This window comes from Prosopis cineraria, unplaced genomic scaffold (genome assembly GCF_029017545.1).
Source record: "Prosopis cineraria cultivar Desert tree isolate PC_DT_omini unplaced genomic scaffold, ASM2901754v1 PC7, whole genome shotgun sequence".
Classification (NCBI taxonomy): domain Eukaryota; kingdom Viridiplantae; phylum Streptophyta; class Magnoliopsida; order Fabales; family Fabaceae; genus Prosopis; species Prosopis cineraria.
The window spans coordinates 33,959,246-33,976,457 of NW_026555338.1; the positions used below are offsets into that span (position 1 = coordinate 33,959,246).

The following is a 17,212-nucleotide window of genomic DNA, read 5'->3' on the forward strand; positions in this document are numbered from 1 at the left end:
GTCATGACGTGGAAATTTCGTAGAAAGATGTTGATTTTGTTTTTGGCTTCCTAACGTCTACTATTTCAGATTTATAGTTTTAAATGTTGGAAGGACAAGGTCTCTGAAGAAGAATAAATGAATAAAAAATAAAAAGACAAGCTCAGAAGAAGAGGACTTTTTCTGTTATTGCTTATACAGAAAGAAACAGAAGACTTGGCCGGTGGCTCCGACCTCCGAGGGCGGAAGGTTCGAAGAAAGAGATCGGGGAATGGGTTGAGTTTTTAACTTGCGAAATTTACTATTTGCAATGTCACAGTAATGATTAACAACTTTGATTTAAAAAAAATAATTTTACACTCTTTTTAAATATGATTAAAATTCAACCGGGCAACTTTCAAGAAGTAGATGGGCTAATGGTACACGGGATTATGGGATAATTAATTAATAATATAAATCAAACATTAATAGTATTAATCAAAAAGGAGTAAGGGCGTGAGAAAGAAATTTGGTAGGGTTTGGTATTGATGAACTAATCAATATTGGCCGCTAATGGATGGAGGCTATTCCCGGTGGATAGTTTCTTTTGAAGGAGGCGCTGCTGCTCTCACGCCTTTCTCTTTCATTTTTTTCCTCTGCACATTAAATATGTCATTCTCAAGTGGTTTTGTATAGTCCTTAATATTTTCATTTTTTTTATAGCTTGGTTCGTTTTCAAAATTTGTATATAGTTGTATCAATTTATTATGAAGCTTCGAATGAATTGGATGATTGTAAAGAGTTCTGTGTTCAAAGCAAATTCATATTTAGTTGGTTCATAATCCTTCAAATATGTCAACTGGCTGCTTCTTGTTTTATTTGTTCAAATGACTATTCTATTATCGCATAGATTTTGAGCCGAGAAATTAATGCCCAAAATATAGGTTGATATTCAAACCAGTCAAGCTTGCACGGCTTAAAAAACTAAATATTTTAAAATGAGATCATGCGTCTCATAAAAGCAACTACTGTAAATTATACAATTAAACCCCTACAAGTTGCAGCACTCTAGACAACACAATTGACATATATCCTCTTGCATTGTCAAAGAAGTCATAAGAGAAATGAAAGAGATTGGGAAAAACACTGTACTTACTGATATGAAAGATTTCCAATATATAAAATAGAAGAACCTAATAACAACTAATGGATATCTTAATAATATCTAATGAATGTAAAACATTTTCTAAATTTCAATGAAATAAATCTTAATGGATACTATATATTAAGAGAATAAATATTTATCTCAACACTTTTCCTCAAAACTCTTGAGTTTGTAATAACTTGTATTACTTGATTTAAAAAATGTATGACAATGAGAGGCTTTAAAGAACGCAAATATAAATGCAGGATGTTTTTTTTTTATGCATGAATCATTTGGCAAAAAACATGAGAGTAATTATTAAATAATGAATTACTGGGTAGAAAACTTATGAATAACTCTTAGAAAAATGAATCACTAGGTGAGAACTTAGGAGTAATTCTCAAAGGAATAAATCATTAGATAGGATTCTTCTTCATTGTGTTCTCCACCTCTTGTCTTCTCCGTCAATTCTCTCTTTGCATGATTTCCTCCACCAAATTCCACTTCAAACCAATGGAATTCATCCCCTTCACATCTAATTCAAATCCTCTTGTCCATTCCCATCATTTCCTTCTTCTTCCATCAAATCACACACTTTATTTCAAGCTTCCATGGCTAAATGTATTCAAGGTTTTAGAGTTGGTTTGTGGCTAAAAATGCATAGCTAAGGAGTTGGAGATTCCTTTGACACTTTGTGGTTTGAAGATTGAGTTCAAAGACTTCAATGATTACGGATTAATTTCTAGATTATAGTTTCTCTTGATTTTTTTACATGTGATTTCTTTTTTCATAGCTAAATTAGTGAAGTTATAATATTAAACTCAAAGTGTTCGATTAAATGCCCTCGACATTTTGATTGAGAATACTTGTTATTGAGTTAATTAATTGCTAGAATTGTTGCTTAACTTTTGAATTCAATGGTTTAAAGCATGGTTGTGTTAACTTATTGAATGTTCTTGGTATTAATAAATGTATAGTTACATCATGAGAATCATTGGGCACGAACCTAAGAATGATTCTTAGAGAGATAAATCATTAGATGAAAACTTAAAAGTGATTCTTCAAAGAATAAATCATCAAGTAAAATCTCAAATTAAACCAATAAAATGCTAAAAGCATAATGAAAAGTGAGAGGAGGGCTATACAAAGTTCCAACCTCAACAAACTATTAAAACTTAGTTAAGGAGGCTTTGCTACTATTGAAGAAGTTAAGAGAGAAATAAAAGAGATTGAAAAAAGTGTCAGTACTTTATTAATATAAAAGGCTTCCAATATATAGATAGATAAACTTAATAATAACTAATGAATATCCTAATATGATCTAATGAATATAAAATATTTTTTAAATCTTAACAAAATAAATCTTAATAGTTAATATATATTAACAAAATAAATATCTCTCTCCACACATTGAAAAGACATTTTCAAGAGTAGGCATACATCTTCTGTTCACAATTTGAATTTTTTTACATCCCAACTATATGAGTTGGAAAAGCTTAAGGCTATATTTGAAACAGAGGAAGTTGAAAATGGGATTGAAATTAAATAAGAATCCATACTAAGTATTGCTTGGTACACATTAATCACAACTCTTAGAAATATTGATTCAAGGGAAAAGGCCATAATTCAATTCCATCAAGGAACCCATGGAATTTGATGGATTCCAAAAAATTAATTTGCATCCCACTTTTGCGGTTTGCTCTCATCTTCATTTAAACCTCACCTATTGTCATCATAATGCCACGCAATTACCAGCACCCATCGCTGACATCCCCCACCCAAACGGTGATACTTCCTCCCTAGAGATGGTTTCTCACTTTGACCTTGGCCATATCATCAGCTTCGATCTTCTTCCCCATCCTCCCTCATGCCATTCCAATCTCAACCACCATGAGATTTAGGTCTTTGGGTTTGCAACTCTTTCATGGTTTTCCTCTACATCTTTGTTCTCCAATTTGCTAGAAATGTTGGTTTTTGGCTGGTTGTGATTTCTAGAAGTTATATAGGTGATGATCAATGACAGAACAATAGCAATTGATAATGGTTTCATCCATTGTGGCGAAGGAGAAGCATGGACATGGAGGAGAGCATTTTTAAAGGTGTTTTTTTTTTGTCCTTTTATGTTTTAAATAAATACACTTATTAAAATTATATTTAAATTCTATTTTTATATTAAACATATTTTTAAAACTTAGTTCAATTTCATTTTTTATTTTAATTTTAACTTTGATTCTAATTTTAATTTTATCAAACGAGAGCTAAATTAAAATAGAAAAACACAAAAGATAGGTTTTGAATTAGGTTGAAATGATTCCAAATCACACATTGATAAAATCAACAGTTTTATTATTTTCTCTTAAAAGTACGCTTTGATATCCTTAAAACATGGTGCCAAACGTACTAAAATTAGTTGTCTATTGGAATAGAGCGAATTATATCCAACATTCACCCCACTCTACCGTGGGCAGCAAGCAAAACCCGGACCACTTTTTTTTTTTTTTCCCCCTTACGGTCAAGCGAAAACGCTGTCCTTTGTCCCCACCACCCCCCCCCCCCCGGGTGCACTAAAGTTTTTTGCCCTCCCGCTTGGCGTGTTTTTCAGATCAAAAGGCCGAAAAGCTTTTTTTTTTTTCAGAAATAAATTGGCTTAATTACGTAGCCCAACATAAATTTCTCATTTGGGCCGCCTCTCCTTGTTCTGGGCGTCTTTGTGTCGTCAACAAAATTATATCTAATGATATAAGTCAAGTTTTATGCTTGGTTTACCCAATTATCGGGAGAATCTCACTTAAATTTATATTTAGAATCCAATAAAATTTAAAAATGCACTGCAGGTGTAAGGATCTTTCTTGTAAATTTTGTTGTAGATGAAAAGATAAATTTATCTTTGTCTGGATAGAATATTCATGTATGCAAAACAAAATGTTCACAAATCATAAATATAATGTTCATAAATACATTATATATTTAGTAGATATTAATTTGTTGTATGTTATTTTAGTAAAATTATGTTATTCATTATGAATTTTATGCTGTATAAAGTTGCAAATCTACACATGTTCACTACGTTGAACATTGATGAATATAGTATTGTGCATTCATAAATACTATATTGTTCATCCTTTGTTTAGTTATACAATTCATTTTAAATTAAATCATATCAACTAGTTGTGTAGAATATGTGGATATGTATACATGGATATCCTGTTGAGATAAGGATAAATATGTTTTTTTGGTCCACGACAAAATTCGCACGAAAGGCTATCCGGCTTGCAATGCATTTTCAAATTCTATTAGGTCTCGAATGTTAATTTTGGTGTTATGGCCCTAAGTGAGAATCTCCCAAAATTATATTTGATATGAAAGTTAAACATTTGGTTTTAAACTTTTTATCATTTATACCAGTTTTGAATTTGATTTTTATATTTATTATATTATTTTTTTATTGCTTTTTGGTTAAAAAAAAAAGATTGAAATGGGAGTCATGACTACTTATTAAGCAGTAGAATCTGAGAGTATGTATAGGCTTTGTCTTCATCAGCCAGACTATTTTATTGATCTTTTGGTGACAAATTATGACGATGAATTGATGGTTTATTAAAAAATGAAACCGTATATAATTCTGTAATAAATAAATAAATACATGAATCAAATTCATAAAACATCAAGTGAGCACAAAGATGAAATGACTATTTAAAAAATAAAAATATTTTTTACCAAGTTTATTTGATAAACCCTTAATAAGTAGAACTTTTCTTTTAAAGAGTCACATGTTTACTAACAAGGATAAACACTTAAAGAAAGGACCAAAATCTTTTGTATTAGCAAAATGGATGATTAAGAATTTAAGCTTGAACATTACATCAAAAAAAATTAAAAATATAAATAGGGGAGACGCATGTAGACTACATATAGTTGCTGAGGGGCTCTGAGTCCATTACGGGGAAACAAATATTTATCTTTTGATCACACTACAGGTTAAAACAGAAACAATATATGGCAATAATGAAGTTGACTCCAAATTAAAACAGATTCATCAACACAAACAATATCATTGTATGCTTGACACACAGGACAGCATGTTCATCGTTCATCGCCACCAAAAATAGAAAGATTCTGAGAAGGGAAGATCTCAGTGGTGACATATTAAATAGTGATCATAACACCTACAATCCAATATAAAACAAAAATTGTCCATTTTTCTATTTATTCCGTCACATTATATATACGTTTGCAACAATAATACACACAAAATTAATCTGAGGCAACGATGCATGAACAGAAGTTTTGTGGCCGCAACAATGCGTACGTGGCTTATACACATAAACAATTTTAGAGTGACAAGCATCAGTTAGTTTGTGTGTGTTTAATTTCATCAATTTATTTAATTTGGTTAGCTAAACATCGTAGATTGAGTTATGACTTAACATGAAAAGGATTACATGAACGTTACGTGCCATGAAGCTTCCATGCTTCAGTACATGTTATTATTTAATATTCAACGTTTAGGCCATGCTTGACGCAGAGGCTTGCTTATAAGAGACAGAAAGAAAAGAGTAGTTATCTGGTTAGGTAGCATCTGAAATTTCTGGAAAACTCCAGTCATCTTTAATATATATGCATTATATAATATCTTATTTATATGTATATATACGCTGAAGGGAACATCTCATCAAGCATATTGGCAGGTTAAAAATAAATAAACACTACACCTATCAATTATCCACACGTAGCTCTCTACCCACCAAATCTAATAAAGTTGAAGGATGTGTGATGAGCATGTGGACTAAATATATATAGAATACGTGCTTATGCAAACTAAAATCTACATTTAGAAATTGGAATAATCTAATTAATTATAAAGCAAATTGATTGTAAATGGTTCTTAAAAAACTGCATGTTCATAAATTATGTAGAAAGTTTAATTATTAAGACAATGATTGACTGATTAAATATAGAATGCAAACACGCACTGCAAAACGTACCCATACGACGATATGCATGCATTCATTTGAGATTACAAGGGAGACAAAACAACAATGTTTAAGAATTAATGAAAGAGAAATGAACTATGAACTATATTTTTCAATGGCGTGAAAGTTGTGAGATTTTCTTAAAATAAAGAAAAATGAAATGTAAAAGATTATTTATCAATAATCCAAAGTTGAAGAAAGAATTCGCACTTTTTGCAAATTAAATAAAGAGAGCTAACTGTAATTAGTTCAAGATATACACTAGATATATGATATATCATATAGCAAAAAATATCCGCTTCTAATGTGTATAAATTAATAATAATTGTATTTTTCATAAGTTAGACCTTCATGTTTGTATATATATGCATCTAATAATCCACCTAAGAATTTATAAAATTCATTTTTAAAAATATTTCAGGTAGACAGGTCATACATTTCAAAATTAAATTATTGTTTTAGTATTTTAATTTTAAAATGTATAGAAATGAATTTGTTTTAACCCGGATTTAAAATCTTCAAGGTCCTTTCATATAATCGTCATCTCTGCGCTGGCTAATAGTTTTGAGCAAAATACTTCATGATAAATATAATACAGTATATGATATGATATACAAAATCCATATTTGAGAAATTATTTTTTAACCATGACATTTGAGAAATCAAATTCACAATTCGCTTGTTTGAGAAAATAATTAGAAGGGCGTATATATCATATATGAACGAGTCTCAAATCTATCAAAGTGAAAAGATTATAATATTGCGCGGCCACACTGGCATCTAGCAATAATACTATTAGCGAGCTGACTAAATGGGAGAGTGACTGATTGCCCTCTGCAATTTCATGGACAGCAAATCATTTGAATTTCATCGCAGTCCGAATATTAAAAATTTGTAGAATAAAAGATACGTCTTCTTTTCATTCACAGTTTTATTTATATTATTTCTTTTCAATTCAAGTAGTATTCGACAAATCACGTTACAATATAATATAATATAAAACTCAAAAGATCCTCAATCATTTTTTTCCCTTTATTCATTGACAAATCATCAAATATTCAGAATTAATGATCAACTCATTCATATTCGATGCAGGTTTTGAATTGCTGAAAACTGATCCCTAAAGCGTTTGATTTTACTTTTTCCCCATCCACAGCTCTTAAATTTAATGTCAAATCTTATTTTAGAAACGTTGAATTTCTCAGGCCTTTGAAAAAGTGAAATCTGGTACATGACCTACTGATGAAGCAGTAACCGAGGACGCCAATCATGTGTCAATCAAGCCATTTCAAGTTTCAAGCGCATAACAGGGCGAAGACAACTTTGTTGCATATATTCAACGACATGGACAACGAGAATTTAATGCCCTGGCAAACCATCACATGGCATTTTTCGAGTCAAACCTAAAGATGTTGTCCGTCACATTAATTAAACTATTTTTCACCACATAACGTACGTATCTTTATAGATATTAAATTTATTTTCTGCGTGCTGATTTCTAACGAAGCCGTGCAATTCTTTAACATTTTCTTCCACAATTCAAAAAGAGGGTGCCCAGTTTCCACAAGAAGTACATTGTAATTAAATTGGTAATATACATGTCATTTTACTTAGCAGAAAGCGATTAATCCCTAAATCCGTCAAAAACCAGCGGTGGAAATTTTTGTCTACGCATCCTTTCACTCATCGTTCAGACTTTCATACGTTACATTACATCTCAAACTAAAATTTCCCTAAAGATTAATAAACGTTTTGAAGTTATTGGAGTAAGTGTAATAGCCAAAAATAAATTAAGAAATGATTCTTTGAATTTTCTAAAAACACATATCAAGTGGAGTAACCTACAAACGTGTGGTGTGGTCTTCTTCTTCTTCTTGTTTTTTTTTTTTTTTGACATGAAGGATTGGTCTTTGAATTAGAGACTGCAGAGGGTAAGGCTTCTGAAGCCTACAAACAGTAAAATCCTAAAGTCGTTTTACAGTATAACAGCTGGACCCGTAGGTTCGTAGTTCGGTGACGCGTCATTTATTTATCTGCATCCCTCCTCGTGGCTCGGTTTGGCTCCCACCCGTATGGATTACTGGTGGTGTTCACTGTAGCACGGTCCACGGTAGCATCGCTCGTCAAATTACGTGTCGACCTTTTATTGGCAAAAGACCGTCACGACGCTCATCATATGGTTTCTAATTCTGCACTATGCATGGCCATACGGATGTGGCTAGTTGTGACAGATATGCGCTAGATTAGCTAGGGGTGCCAATTCTGCATTCCGAATAATTGATATTTTCAGCAATTGAATGCTTTGAATTTGATATAAACATATATACGCGCGTGTTTATAATTAATTAAAATTGTTTTAGATGTATAGTATGTCATGAACATTTGCTTAATTTCTATAAAATAATAAGAAATCTTCTCTGCTTTGTGGAAAATGAAGAAGTTTGTTCCCTCACACCATGAGGAGGAGATGCGGAAAGATACACAAATAGACAATTATATACATGCAGCTCATATATAAAATTCGAGTGATCCAAATTTATCAGCCTTGTTAGGCAAAGAAAGTGACGAAATTACTAATCTGCCCTCCTCGTGAATCCTTACATTTGACTCGGTGTTTCCGACATTTTCAATTTCTGATTTTTATATTCGCTTTTAGATATGGAAGTCTTTACATGCACTACAGTTTTTTCTCCCCAACCGTCTTGGCATGAGCAACATGCCAACATTTTTGCCTGACCTTTTTACTGTTGATATTTCAACCAAGCACCTCTCAGGGGAAAAAAAATCCCAACCACAAAAATTTCCATTGGTCAAGTGAATTATATTTTTTTTGATAAATATCCCCACCAACAATAAAAATTATCTTCCTCAAGATATTGAGGGTAAATATTGAATATCTTCCAACTAAGTGACTTTATACATAGTTATTTCTTTTACCAGAGACTATATACACAGGGTTAGATGAATTATATTATTCTACGTAAATATTTTGGTCATTAATTATTGGATAAATTTTTAAAGCAATTAATGGAGATTATAGAATCCCATGGACATGTGTATGAAGTGTGATTGAGATATATAGCAGATAAGATATCTAGTAAGAAAAGTTCAAGAGGTTAATTATTGTAGTATATATGCATGTATAGCGATTAGCGTCTTCACAATGATCAGACACGTCTCCTGAGTAATGAACAAAGGGCGGCACCAAATCCCATTGACTTGGATCCAATTCTCTTCCATCGCCATTTCTCATCACCTCTCGCCTTGTATGTATATATATATGCACCTCTTTCACCTTCCTACAGCTAGCTAGCCACTCTCGCTTTCCAATAATAGAGCTATATATCGCAGTATACTCTCTCTCTCTGACGAGATCAAAGATTTCTGAAACTTGATCAAAATGACGAAGCCTGCTTCCGACGATCAAAAGAACGGATTGAAGAAAGGCCCGTGGACCCCTGAAGAAGATCAGAAGCTCATCGATTACATTCATGAACATGGACACGGAAAATGGCGTACTCTTCCCAAGAATGCTGGTAAACTACTTCTCTCTGCCCCCTAATTTCCATTCAAGCGTACTAATCTCTTAACGACATTTACCCTTGATTTTCCAGACACAAGACCCGGATTATAACACAAGCTATTCATAATTCTGATAATCGAATTGTTCTTTTTTCCATTATAGGACTCAAGAGATGTGGAAAGAGTTGCCGTCTGCGCTGGACAAATTACTTGAGGCCAGACATTAAGAGAGGTAGATTCTCTTTCGGGGAAGAAGAAACCATCATCCAGTTACACAGTGTTCTGGGCAACAAGTGAGTTCTCTTTTTCTTTAAATTTGCTTATTGTCCCTCATTTTGTTTGTGCATCAAAGCCATAGAATTGCATGAAAAACATACAATTACAAGATTTCTGATTCTGCAGATTAATTTGATGGTTAATATATAGAGCTGCCAACACCATGCAAAGCCAATGATCCACATAACATCAAACTGTTATTTCATTGTACGGTGCAAATAAAATTAGAGATATGATCTAAATGGAATGTATACCTTTCTTATTAGGTGGTCCACCATTGCCGCTAGCTTGCCGGGAAGAACGGATAATGAGATCAAGAATTATTGGAACACCCATATCAAGAAGAAGCTACTGAAGATGGGGATCGATCCAGTGACTCACACACCGTGCTTGGATTTTCAACAACTCTCCTCCATTCTCAACTCTTCTCTCCACAACTCACCTCATGTTAACTATCCCGATCCTCTCTATGGAATGGGAAATAACACATTAAATCCAAGCCTCTTGAGTTTGCTCACAGCTTTCTTATCACCACCACCACCACCACCACCACCACCATCTCAGAACCCAGATGCTGTAAATCAAAGTTTCCAGCAAAGCCAGCAGCTTAATAACTCAATCCAAACCTTCCCTCTCCAAGACAACCAATCCTGTGCTGCTTCTCAGCCTTTACGTCTGGAACCTCATCAACTCATGAAAGCAAAACTGGATCAAATGATCTCTCCAGGTACCGCTAATTTCAGCTACCAAAATAGCCTGCCAAATGTGGGGCAGCAAGAAGGAGGTCCTTACTCTACCAGTCTTGTGGAAAATCAGATTGCACATAACAAGAGGGGCGAGCCGAATTTCAATTTAGGGTCTTTGATATCGTACTCGACACCTTCATCTTCCGCTAGTCCGAGCACTTTGAACTCGTCCGCATCTTCTATAACATTTGTCAACGGTGCCACTGAAGAGGAAAGGGACACTTACTGCAGCAACATGTTGGTGTATAACATCTCAAACGGCTTAAATATTGATGGCTCTGGACTTTTGTGACTTTGTGATGCGAGAGAGTGAACTGGAGTGCAAATTGTGCTACGCTAGGCAGATTTGTCGGTGCAGCTGAAGATTTATTTGTTTGGGTTTCAGAATTTGGTTCTGACATATGAATCAGTTTACTGCTTACTTGATCGTTGTACGTTCATCCATTATTTTAACCTTTTTTTTCCATTTATCTAATTTAATTATTTGCTTTAATTTGGAGATCTTGGATCAATAGTGCAGGAACTTAGTATTATTGCAAAACATATAGGAGTCATTTGGACGAAATTTAGTAAATGAATAGTACTTGGACATTGTTTACTCAAGAATAACGCTTCATATTTTGTCCTCGCGACTGGCATTCAATTTCTGAGAGAAGCTAGTCATTATTCATGAAAGCGTTAGAATTATCGAAATTCTACAAAATAGAGAACAAGGTTGACGTAAGACACCAGTTCGTGCATTTACGGGACGGAAGCACTAGAAGAATCAGAAGGACTTATTCTATTTAAGGTGAAAAGAACTTACTGTGCTTCTAACGTTAAGGCTTCGAATATAAAACACATTTTAGAATGTCAATTTAATTTTATTTATAAATTATAATGTGATTTGTTAGGTAATATTTTAAAAATATTTTTAAAATTACCTTTAAGAAAGAAAAAAATAATATAACATTACTTTTTTTATTTATTATATAAAAATATTTAAAATTTTATACACTTTTTTAAATTTTTTTATTGATATCAATGGAATTGATAAAAATAAGAAAGCAAAAAAAAAGTTACTTATTGCTTTCGAGGGGCCAGATATTCACAGTTGGAATATTTAATACTACAAAAGTCGAGAAATGACATGATGTTACGCTCTCGATCGTCTTCATGTGATGTTTCAAATTTGAATAAAAGAAAAGAGGGTGATTGAATAGAAGATGAGAACGGAAAGAAGACCAGGAGAGGGTTGAAAAGCAGCTAGAGATTGTGTTGAACGGAACAGTGACAGAGAACCTAACAAGTTTGAGTTGATTAAGGGTACATGCATGGAGATGGAGGTTCCGTCTACGTCTCTACCTGTCTGCGTTGGGTCAAACCTTTTGACTTGCTTCTGCTTTTCCAGCAATGGCCTGCCAGAACCATAGGCCCTGTTTCGTGCACAATATTGATGGGCAAAGACATGAATTGAGTTAGAGTAATCTCACTTTTAACATGTTTGATAGAAAGCATTCTTTAATACTTGAGATTGCTTAATCTCACTTAGGTGGGACTATTGAAACCCACTACCCCCATGGTATTGCTTAGTCCCACCAAAATTAAGCATGTGATTGATATTGTTTAGACAAAAATGCCCTTCCATTCTCTTCCCTCTGTCATCTCTGGCCACCCTTCGCTTCTTTATCTCCGTCACAAGTTGTTCATCGCAAGTCGTTCCACTTGCCGTTTCTGTTGCAAGTTGTTCCTGTGGCTGTCTCCATCACAAGTCATTTTAGTCGCATTCTTCGTCCCAAGTTGTCTTTGTCATCGTTGCCATCTTTATCAGAAGTTGTTCCCATCACCATCTCCATTGCAAGTCATTCCTATCGCCATCTCTGTTGCAAGTCATCTCTCTCCCTCCAGATCGCATCTCACTTCCTTCCATTTGCTACTATTTTTCCAAATTGCAGTGGATTGAAGCAACACAAAGAGTGAGAAAATAGATCGCTTATCGTGGATTGAACTAGACAGTTAAAGCCGTCATGTGTGGAGCTTGGTCAGAGAGCAAAGGCAATGGCCTCTTGGCATTGTTGTGCTCACAGTTTGGGAGAAGGTGGAGAAGGGTTCATTAGAGTTAGGGTTGCATTTTTTTTAAAAAAAATTAAGGAGTATTATAGTCTTTTCATAATTTATGTTTAATTATATAATAGAATAAAGATAAGTATTTTCTACAAGTATTACCTCATATCAAACATAATTTTAAAACCTCATTTTCACTGTCATTCTCAATCTCAGTCCCAATCTCAATTTCTCTAAATTAAGATCTACATACCAAACAGGGCCATAGTTTTTAGGTTAGGGCTTTGTCTCCTATGCGTGCCTTCCATCTTTTTATGTTCTTTAGGGGGAAAAAGAAAGATTACAAAGGGAGATTCTCACACTTAATCAGCTTCATGATTCATGATCATGTGCCATTTTGATTACATTTGTATTTATCTTTAAAAAAATAATAATAAACTCTCTCTAAAATATAATGAAATTTTGAGAAAATTTTTTGTTATTAATGAATTTATATAAATAATTAAATTATTCTTATTAAAAATAAAATGATTCTTAAATTTTATTTAAATAATTATTTTTCTTCTTATATTCAAAATAATGCAATAAAAATTAAAAATTTAACATGTAAAATTGTAATTTGTTGTTATATTGTTGCAATATAAGAATAAAAATTGTGATTATTTAAATAAAATTTGTGAATCATTTTACTTTCAACAAGAGTAATTTAGTCATTTCTATAAATTTATTAATAATAAAAAAAATTTAAAAATTTCAATAAAATTATGATATTTAAGAAAATCAATTATAATTTATATAATTAAAAAATTTACTATCATTTTTCTTTTACCTTTCCTTCCTTATACAGAAAGTTGAGCTAACCAAACAAACATACCAAATAATTTTTGCACCATGTGGGGTAATAGGTCGTGCTTCGGCACGTGTGTGGTTATTTAGTTAAAAAAAGATTCAACTAAATACCAAGAATAAAACTTAATTATTAGTAGATATCAAAAATTTGAAATTTCAATTCAGGAGGATTAAAGTAAAATAATTTAATAATAAAAAATTAAAATACTCTTCACTTATTAATTTTGTTTGATATGTAAAATTAATAATTGTTAATTTTTTTACTTCCCTTATGAATTATAAATTACATCAATTTTTCACACAAGTACCAATATCAGTTATTAATTTACTAATTTTATTTGTTAATTTAATAACATTCATTATAAGTTACTAAACTCATTAATAATTTATAATTGGTGTTAGTAACTTAAAAAATAAAGTTAGTAAATTAATAATTGATGTTATTACTCGTAATTAATGATTAATAAGTCTTGTATGATTATTAACAAATTGAGTCATGTGATTTATAACTCATATTAGTAAATTAATAAGTAAAATAAAAAAATTAAGAACTAATAATTATATATTTTAGATAAAATTAATAAGTGAAAGGTATTTTATTTTTTTACTATTAAAATTATTTTTATTTTAATTCTCTTAAACTGATCTGGAGATTTTGAAACTCGTTGATAATTCATATTCCTAGTCCTCAGTTAAAATTTTCCCTCTGCTTCACTGGCGCTTTGTGTTTTATTGCGCTGTGTATTTACTTTTTCCGTTTTCCTTTTTCTTCCCCTCCCCCGCGCGACTCATTGTTAAATTGTTCAATTTCACACAAAGATTGAAGTGTTGAAGATAAGGAAAAATGACAATAAAATTTATCTAAATATATATATATATATATATATTTATATTTATATGATAATTTAGTTTTTCAAAATGTTATAATTTTACTAAATTTTTTAAAAAAATTTTATGTTATTAATAAATTTATATAAATGATTAAATTATCTTTATAGCAATATCATGAATTTTACATGTAAAGTTGTAATTTATTGTTATATTGTTATGAATATAAGAAAAAAATTATAATTATTTAAGTAAAACTTGTAATAGTTACTTGTTATTTCCAACACTTGTAAAAATATCAGAAATTTAATATAAAAATTTATAATTTACTGTTGTATCATTGCAAATATAAAAAGAGAAATTATGATTATTTAGTAAAACTTATGATAATTACTTGTTATTTCCAACACTTATAACAATATCAGAAATTTGACATGCAAACTTGTGATTTATTGTTACATTATTACGAATATAAAAAGAAAAGTTGTGATTATTTAAATAAAATTTATAATTATTACTTGTTATTTTCAACACGTGTAGTAATATCAAGAATTTGACATGTAAACTTGTAATTTACTGTTGCATTTTTGAAAATATAGAAAGAAAAATTGTAATTATTTAAACAAGATTTGTGATTATTACTTATTATTTTCAACATTTGTAGCAATATTATGAATTTGATACGAGAACTTGTGATTTACTGTTGTATTGTTGTAAATATAGGAAGAAAAGTTGTAATTATTTAAACAAAATTTGTAACTATTACTTGTTGTTTCCAAATTTGTGGCAATATTATGAATTTGACATGTGAACTTGTAATTTATTGTTGTGATTATAAGAAGAAAAGTTGTAATTATTTAAACAAAATTTGTGATCATTTTATTTTCAGCTAGGGTAATTTGATTATTTATATAAATTCATTTATGACAACAAAGTCCCTAGAGATTTCAATATAATTATAGCATTTTAAGGGATCAAATTATCATTTATATATTTCAAAGAAATTTTAATTATCATTCTCTTTTAAAAAAAGATATTAAATAACTAAAATATGGGCCATGTAATTTGTATATGCAGTTTGAGGAAAGCCATATTTATGAATGGCATGATTTTTTTAAAAAAAGTTGGTGCCAAACTACTAGTTTATATATATAAGCATAATTTGATTTTTTTTTAGTCATGTTGTTTTTATTATACTGACCTAAGCAGTATAGTTAAGATTAAAATGTTTTAAACTTAAACATTTACGATTTAATTCGAATTATTAGCTTACATCTTTATTAACGATTCAATTCAAGACATGCATGCATCAATTTGGTGAGGTTTGCATAGGTGCAATATTTTTCTTTTGTTCTCTTTCCTGTGTGTTCATTTTCCTGTATGACCTAACTGTAATTCTCTTTTTGTTTTTCTGTGTGTTTGTTCATTCTTCTAAAAAAGATTATGCTATCCAAGCTTTACACACCTAAAAAGAATCGACTAAAAGTTTGAGTCACGAACTTCTTCTTCTTCTTTTTTTTGGACAAGGGACAATTACAAATTAAATAATACTACCCACCTGCAGTGTATTCTTGACAATGTTTGAGAGACATGCCCCTCTCTCTAAATAGGATTTCATTTTTTTTAAGAGAAAATTCTGTTGGCATCAACCATTATCCATATATTATATTTTGAACTTACAAATAGAGATTTAATTTTAATATTTGATAATAAAGAAGATAAAAGCTAGTGTCTTAATCTCATATCAATGAGAGATACTATTGAACCAGTTGAGGTATTAAGCAGTGTTTTAGACCAGGAAGACAATTAATTATATAAAACTCGTATAAAGACCTGACGTGAGACGATTATGCAGAGTCTGTTCATTGTGCAGGAATTAATGATAATATATACAAGATCATCTTGTAAACTTAACACCGCGGTCAGATTTACTTTCTGGCAAGTATTTATTCAGATAAAGATAACTAGTTGCTTGGGGGATAAAGCCAGGTCACAAAACAACAGTTCTTTAATTAATATATTCTATCATCCCTTCATGTTCTCAGAATTCTTTTGTCTTTTTAACTACTAGTGAGTAGTGACGACCCTGGGCGTTGTTCAAGTTAATCTTATGTATGGGCAAAACACACTAAGCCTCAGATTAATTTAATAGCTTGAATTATAGTCCAAAAATCTAGCAAGTGTTCGAGTCATGAAGAATGAATCAATATAGTATGATTCAAATGCACTTGTTATTCTGCTCATTACACAGCAGTCCGTTTACTATGAGGGTAACCCAAACACATGGCCTCTTCATTGGACTTAAAATAGCACCAGCAACAACAAAATTGAACGAATTCAGAATTCTAAATCTTATTTATTTTTTTACTATTTTTCATCTTTTTAAGTTAAAAAATTATACTACAAGTTTGAACAAAGTCACTAACCAGATCAAAATTGCATCTTAAAGATCTGACTGTACCAAAGACTCCAAACCTCAATTTAATATCCGCCTATGGAAAAAATCCTATCATGGATTAAATAATTTAGCTAAAAACGGATAAAATAATGAAAAAAATTGTATTCAATTTGTTCACATTTTTAGATGTAAATACAATTTTTTTCAGCAGAAATATATTATTACTTCATATGTTTGCAAATTTAAATATAAGATAAATTACTATGTGCCGCTTTATTTTTATTTATAAACAAAGTTATAAATTTCAAGAAATTTTTATTATATTATTCTCAAATTACTAGTGCTTATTTTCACTAACCAAATTTATTTTGTTAATTATAAGATAATTTACTTTAAATATTTTAATTTCAAACAGTAATTATTATATTTAACAACATGAATTAATTATTTTTTTGTATGTGAAAATGGAGGGAGT

General features: G+C 31.0%; 1 protein-coding gene across 1 annotated transcript; it reads left to right on the plus strand.

Moving 5' to 3' along the window:
* The first annotated feature begins 9,123 nt into the window (after positions 1-9,123).
* Positions 9,124-11,248, plus strand: LOC129316042 (transcription factor MYB41-like). Its single transcript, XM_054960280.1, has 3 exons — positions 9,124-9,611; positions 9,761-9,890; positions 10,140-11,248. Exons 1-3 carry the CDS (start codon positions 9,476-9,478, stop codon positions 10,909-10,911), a joined length of 1,038 nt encoding a protein of 345 aa, XP_054816255.1. The 5' UTR covers positions 9,124-9,475; the 3' UTR covers positions 10,912-11,248.
* The last annotated feature ends 5,964 nt before the right edge of the window (positions 11,249-17,212 follow it).